At 40.2% G+C, this 7,500-nt stretch overlaps 1 protein-coding gene across 1 annotated transcript in view; it reads right to left on the reverse strand.

Annotated features, from left to right (window-relative positions):
- Positions 1-7,500, reverse strand: part of LOC129111068 (sodium channel protein type 4 subunit alpha-like) — a 138,462-nt gene that overhangs the window by 71,173 nt on the left and 59,789 nt on the right. The window contains exons 10-14 of the mRNA XM_054623362.1: positions 4,770-4,911; positions 3,679-3,876; positions 2,881-3,063; positions 2,544-2,801; positions 1,369-1,494 (exon numbers count right to left, since the gene is read on the reverse strand). Coding sequence (XP_054479337.1) covers positions 1,369-1,494; positions 2,544-2,801; positions 2,881-3,063; positions 3,679-3,876; positions 4,770-4,911 — 907 coding nt within the window. The remainder of the gene's footprint in view (positions 1-1,368; positions 1,495-2,543; positions 2,802-2,880; positions 3,064-3,678; positions 3,877-4,769; positions 4,912-7,500) is intronic.

Below are 7,500 nucleotides of genomic sequence, written 5' to 3' on the forward strand. Positions count from 1 at the left end.
AAGATGAAACGAAGACAACGTCTTAGTGAGAAATGTTCTCTGACTGTCTGAGAGCAAAACCAGAGTCAAAGGAGTCATGGACTGATTCTCTAATAACCTCTCTTACATAGCAGCGGAACACAGACTTTAGAGCTGTTTAGCTTCTGGTTGTTGTAGTTTTGTGTCTCTATGTTGTCATTTTATGTTTCTTTGTAGTCTTTTTGTATCTGTTTTTATGTTGTTATTTGTTTCTTTGTAGTCCTTTTCTGTCTCTTAGTGGGTATTTTGCCCTTTTCCAAAGTCGTTGTAGTCATTTTGTGTCTCTTTTGTAGTTTTTGTGTGTCCCTTTCCAGTCATTCTCACTCTTGTATTTGTTTTAGTCTCTTTGAGTTCATCTGGTGTGTTTTTTCTCTTTTGTAGTCATTTTTTTTTGTCAATTTGTTGTGATTTTGTGTCTTTGCTGCCATTTTGTGTCTCTTTGTAGTTGTTTTGTGTTTGTTTGTAGTTGTCTAAGTCTCTTTTTAGTCTTTTATTTGTTTCTTAATAGTTAGTTTGTTTCCATTTGTAGTCATTTTATGTCTCTTTGTAGTTGTTATGTGTTTCTTTCTGCTTATTTTGAGTCTCTTCCTGGTTGGTAGGTGACTACTCGACTGACATTTGGTAGTTAAAGGTCAGAAACGCTTTGTTCCCTTTGACTTGTGCCCATTGGATGGAAGCAAACAGATGTCATGTGGTCTTAAATTAATCCGTATTAACTGGTTATTAAAATAATCAGGTGACTTTGAAGAAATATACAAGCAAAGTAGTGAAATTATGAAAAAACAATGTCAGAATGTCAAGTTGTGTGTGTTGCAGTGTGTGTGTGTGTGTGTGTGTGTGTGTGTGTGTGTGTGTGTGTGTGTGTGTGTGTGTGTGTGTGTGTGTGTGTGTGTGTGTGTGTGTGTGTGCATATAGGAAAGACACCTCAGTAACGTGACTGTTATGGTATGTGTGTCTTTATCCCCTAATGCCATAGCAGTGACACTATGTGTGTTCTCCAGCAAGAATGTGTGTGTGTGTGTAGAGATGGGGGGAATACCAGAGTGGTGTTATCTGAGATGGTTGATATGAGTTTGTGTGTGTGTGTGTTTGTGTGTGTGTGTGTGTGTGTGTGTGTGTGTGTGTGTGTGTGTGTGTGTGTGTGTGTGTGTGTGTGTGTGTCTTTAGCCCATGATATCAGAGTGGAGTTATGCAAAGCGCTGATTCATAATTCACATGAGTGTTGAACGGCTGCAGGCTCCATCATTGTTTCCACACACACACACACACACACACACACACACACACACACACACACACACACACACACACACACACACACACACACACACACACACACGCGGTACTCACACTCTCCTCCTTGACCTTCTCCATGGTGCAGGCAGGCAGCTGGCCCTGCAGCGAAGGTGGGGAAACCCCGTTCTGGTCCATGGCAACAAACAGCTTCCCGTTGACGTTTAGAGTTGGATAAAATACCTGTAAACACACACACACACACACACACACACACACACACACACACACACACACACACACACACACACACACACACACACACACACACACACACACATAGATGAGACATGAGTGTGCGTGAAGACCTTTTATGAACACCACAGACATTTGACATCAGGGTCCAAAATCAACACCCGCCACTCGACAAAAACCAAGTGGGCGTTTAAAGAGGAATGAGGTCAGGTTGATGCTTCACTACAAACTCTCATCACTACAACTCACATTTAGGGTTTTTTTCATTGCACACTGGTGATGGCATGCACATATGACCGCCAACAACTGGATCACAGTTCTTTAAATTGACCCTCTTGACCCAGTTGAAAAATAGAAAGTGGCAGATTTACAAAACAGGTAATTTAATCTTAATATTTGGTTTAAAATGATATTTCTTTTGACTCCATCCGCTGAATTAATCCTCAGGGCTCATGTTACTCTCAAAATGTCTTTAATTACCTTCTATAAAATCCTATGTTACCTCATATATTATAATCTCATTTGATAAAATGTTATCTCTCACATTTTATTCATTTTCATCCAAACTCATATCGTCTCATATCTCATCTAATCTGATCTCATTTAACAAAGTCTAATCCATGCTGTCATGTTATGTAATATCATCCCACAACCTTTTATCCATCTTTCTATCTCATAAGAATTTGTATCATCTCATGGAACCTCATCTCATCTAACAAAAGTATCTACTTTTATTTACATTAAGAAGTCTTGTCACATTTCAACTAATTTTATCTCATTTAAATCTAATTTCATTTGATTTCATTTGATTTAATCAAATTTGTTCATCTAATTTAACCACATTTAATCTCATTTCATCTAATTTCGTCTCATTTAATCATTAATCTAATTTTCTAATTTTTTTATCATTTAATCATTTTCATCATCTCATTTGATCTAACTTCATCTCATTTAATCTCATTTCATTCATTTAATTTATCCTCTTCTCATTCATTCCCACACTATCTCTATTAAACGTTCTCCTCTGGTCGTCTGACCTGGGAGTTCCTGCTGGCGTTGCTGTAGGTGCTGGGCCTCCGTTTGGGCCACGGGTGGGGCAGGATGCCGCTGAAGGTGCCTCCGCTGTAGGTCCGCCCCCCGACGCCCTCCACCACGTCACCGGGGACGCTGTACTCGTCGTCGGCCATCTCGCCCTCCGACCCCCGGCTCCTCACACGGAAGTTGAAGATGGAGGAGACCTGGCTGCTTCGCCGAGTCCTCGAGGAGAAGGAGCGAGCGAGGAGAGGGTGGAGCGGCTGGAGGAGAAGGTGGAGGAGGTCACTCTGACTGCGTTATGATTTAAATTAAAAAAGCACAGATTTGTTGTTTCCTCACCTTTCCCCCGTCCATCAGGTCCACCTGCAGCAGCTTCTCCTCCGATAGGTTCGCCTCCACGTCGGCCACGCCCACCAGCGCTTGACTCCGCCTCCGCTCCTCCACGCCGTCCAACGGCAGAGCGAACGGGGAGAGATCTGGTGACATGATCGAGTCCGAGTCCAGGATTTTCTGGGCGGAAGCCTGGTGGAAGAGATTTAGAGGGTTTCTTTAAAACGTAGTCAGATAAAAAACTCTATCTAGAGCCAGTAAACTACAGAGACAAAATCCACGACGAAATAAATATACATTTTTGAAGCCTCGAGTTCAGCATTTTGGCCGTCGCCATCTTGTTTTTTGCAACCAGAGAACAGGAAGTGACCATATTTGGACTTAGGAGGATGTAGGGCCCCCGTATACGTCTCTGATGTTGACCTGTTTAGTATCTTGTGTATATATATATATATATATATATATATATATATATATATATATATATATATATATATATATATATGTTTAATACAGGTCAAATATCTTTCATTTCTCTTCTGTTGTTCTTTCACATAACGCAGAATATAGAATTGTAAAACATAAGCTTTGTCAAATTATTCAAAAGGGACATACATGAGGGGTTCTCTGGTTTATTCTTTATCATGTCAACAATTGACCCTTCTCTAAGTCCCGCCTCTCGAACACAGACTGGCCAATCAAAGCGCAGCTCAGATTCAAGGTTACTAAACCCAGAGAATTACAGATAAATGAAATATGAAAGACAGATGAAGAGCAGAACATGAAGTCACGCTGAACTCATTTTACCTGTTGCTCCTTCTTCAGCATCTCCATGGCGACCTGGAACTCCCGCTCTTTCTGGCAGGCCTCGGCGATGGTCGCCTGGTTCTGCTCCTCGTACGCCATGGCGACCACGGCCAGGATGAGGTTGACCAGGTAGAAGGAGCCCAGGAAGATCACCACCACGAAGAACACCATGTAGGTCTTACCGGCAGAACGCAGCGTCTGAATGAAAAGGAACAAAAGGTCCTTACAGACACATAAAGGCTACTTGTTCTCGGGACAGGCCTTCTTACTTTAACCCCTTTAGTTTTATTTAAAATCTCTCTAAACATCCAAGAGAGGAACTGATAAAATGTCTTTCAGTTGTTACCGTTTGTTCTTGTAAATATACACGAGAACTCAACATCAATGGAATTTAAAGGCTTTAAATAAGAATGTTTCTTTGGGTAAAGATGTATTTAACTACCTTATCCATCCACAAAACTACCTTAAATGTTAAGTGTAAACTGTGCAAACAGTTAAGGATACAATTGAGTCCATTTCATGGCTTTTCTGGCGCTTTCTATCATATCCCATGATCTTCACGAGCAGATGGAGTTTGCCAACAAATCTCCATTTTTCTGAGCAGTTTTCGTCCATGTGGATTTAAAAGCTGAAGGTCAAAGTGCGTTATTGATCTCCAGCTAAACTACACTCTCAATTACGTTTTGAGGGAAATGTATTGCCTTCTGTTGCCATCTTGTTTTTATCAACCAGTGAACAGGAAGTGACCATATTAGGACTGAGGAGGAGTGACGTAGAGACGCCGTATACGTCTCTGGTGTGGACCTGTCAATCAGTGTGTAGCCCCGCCCTAAAGCATCCCCTGCTTTATGGTCTGTTTGACTCTAAATGGAGCATCATTTACTAAATGAACATCATGCTGTATTGAAGAAGACTTGAAACTAGAGATTGAGACCATAAACTCATGTTTACAATGTTTACTGAGGGAATAAATCAAGAGAGAAGTAGAGTCATTTTCTCATAGACTTCTATACAACCAGAGGAGTCGCCCCCTGGTGGACACTAGAGAGAATGCAGCTTAAAGACATGAATTATGGACTTCATGGGGTTACCTGGTGGTAGAGGTTTTCCCAGTAGTCCTGAGTCATCAGGCGGAACAAGGACAGGAAGGCCCAGCCGAAGCTGTCGAAGCTGGTGTAGCCGTAGTTTGGGTTCCTTCCCGCCTTCATACAGTCGAACCCATCGGGGCACTTTCTGCAAAACACACACGTCAATATTTCAACAACTGAAATATCTGCAGTTTTTCTTGTACATGGGATTCAGTGGATTTCCAGGATTTTGCAGATATCATATTTGTACTTTTACTTAATTAAAACGATCTGAGAACTACTTGTTCCAACACTGGCGATCACGAGGTGTGTGGTTACGTAATTATAACTCCTGGTTCTAATAAATGAATCTGTGATTTGGGAGATCTAACACCACAGGTTTGTGCAGAATGTCGCTGCAGGAACATTTTGAAAGCTGAGACATTTTTAAGTCATAAATATCAAAACAGCCTCCCGACACAAACACCATCTCTGTTTTCCTCATCTGTGTTTACGGCCGACCGGGACCCGCCCACACTTGTCGCCGCGGAGACGGATCACTGCTAACGTCCGTCATAATTGATATTCCACATTCACATCCCGTCACATTCATTGCCGCCCACGCAGTCACATCTGATCCGCTGATACACAGCAGCCTCGTCGGCGGAGGGAGGACTGATGCTGCTGCTGCTGCCGACAGGAACTCACAGTGACAACCAGCGTTACAACAGGACAACAGACGGGAGGTCAAAGGTCAAGAGGCTACAGGAACCTGAATATAACCCCTTTGACCTGCAGAGGATTGTATGAGGAGTGCCTGGTTACTCTTAAACCCTTCCTGCAACATGTCAGATTATTTTATCGTGACTCAAATATGTCTTTTTTAAATCAGAACAAAATCATTTTACAATTACAGATATGGAAGAAGTGTTCAGATCTTTTACTTAACTAAAAGTATAAATACCACAGTCTGAAAATACTCCATTTCAAGTAAAAGGGACATTTTTTAAACACATAAAAGCTTGTTTAAAATAGGCGATAGACTCAATTTTTTATACCCAGTCATGTTCAAGACGACACCGTAAAACAGCTTTAATAAAAAGTGAAAAAATGTTTTAGTTGTATGTCTTGTGTGTAATTTTGTTTGCAGGTGGTTACATCCTTCAGGATTAATAAAGTTAATTTTAACAATTTTGCTTTTAAGATTTGAGTGAAACAGACTTCCTCTTCCAGTTCTAAACAAAGAGTGAAGTTAACTTTCCAACGACAAGAAACAGAAGAGTTGTTTTAGTTCAGTGGGTGGAGGAGTGATGATGGAGGAACACGATGACATTAACAGAACCACGACTGCAGCAGCGTCAACAAACCTCTGGTTGAACAAAAAACACTGAGTCACACAGGAGTTCCACGCTGAGTCACAGAAAGATAAAAAACGGTTTGCCGCTGTGCAGACGCTACCTGGGGATTCAAACCGACAACCCCGCAGTCACAAGCCCACTGCCGTGACCCAACGCCCCCGCCGGGCCGCCGCCGCCGCCGCTGGGAGGCTTTTAAGCAGCGCATCAGCAGAAAACCTGCCTGAATTTATCATCACTTTACACTTTAATTCATTAAGTTATATAAGAATTACATAAACAGCTGAATGGAAAACAATATTTTACTTTAACACCTCAAATATATTTCATGAGAACAGTGGATTCTGGACATTCCTGTATATAATTATATTGTTTTATTAGGATATATCTGCTGTATTTGGTTAGTTACATAATATTAGTGATTTCTTTAGTTGTATAATATCTGTAATTTGAAATCAAAACTTTCTTTTAGATAATCAATCAAACTGTATTTTTATAGCACACATAATACATCAAGTGCTGAACAGAAAATTCTATTTAATTCTATTAAATAACCCCAGAGGGTTTTACAATCTGTTCAACATGCAACTTCCTCTGTATTTGACCGTCGCATCAGAAAAGGAAACGTCCCCAAAAATAACATTTATCAGGAGAAAAAGAAAAGAAGAAACATCAGTGAGATCGATGTCATGTGTACATAAAAAGAACAACAGAAGTTTAATAAAAAACGTATTTAAATATGAGGAGGAAGAAGCAGATTTCTTTTATGAAACCTTGAAATCCAGAGTTTCAAACTCACAGAGCAAAATATCTGAGTAGAAATTAGCATGTTTGTTTTTCAATCAGGGCTCAAAACTCACAACCTTCATCACGGGAAAAGTAATTATCTTGTTAAGCTATGAATAAATAAAAAAAACTCCATAGCATAGGTTCACAAATTATTTTAATTTATGGGAAATTATATTTTTCCATCGCTTATATAAATAAGTATAACATAGCAACCCTTACCCTTTACTTCCATTCTTTCATTACATCATCTGTGCTTTAAACCTCCATTTATTTGACCCTCAATATATATTTTCCACCTTTATTTCATGACCCTACGTATAGTAATGTGTATCTGTTATGTATATTAGTTTTACTTTGAATAAAGAGCAGTTTTCTGCTCAAACACATCCTTGAAGCTCCACCTTATCTTAGAGCCAATAACAAAAGCCATTTTAATACAATACAACACAAAAGCAGTGGTGAATATGAAATCCGCCGTCACAAAGCTCAGGAGTTGACCTTTGAAGCGTTTAACTGGAGCAGTCAATTTCATGCCTTTTAAATCTCCAACCAACTAACAGAAAGAACATGTTCTCAGCTTGTGTCATCGCAAAAGCATTCAGGCTGCAAAA

Source organism: Anoplopoma fimbria, chromosome 21, assembly GCF_027596085.1.
Source record: "Anoplopoma fimbria isolate UVic2021 breed Golden Eagle Sablefish chromosome 21, Afim_UVic_2022, whole genome shotgun sequence".
Lineage (NCBI taxonomy): Eukaryota > Metazoa > Chordata > Actinopteri > Perciformes > Anoplopomatidae > Anoplopoma > Anoplopoma fimbria.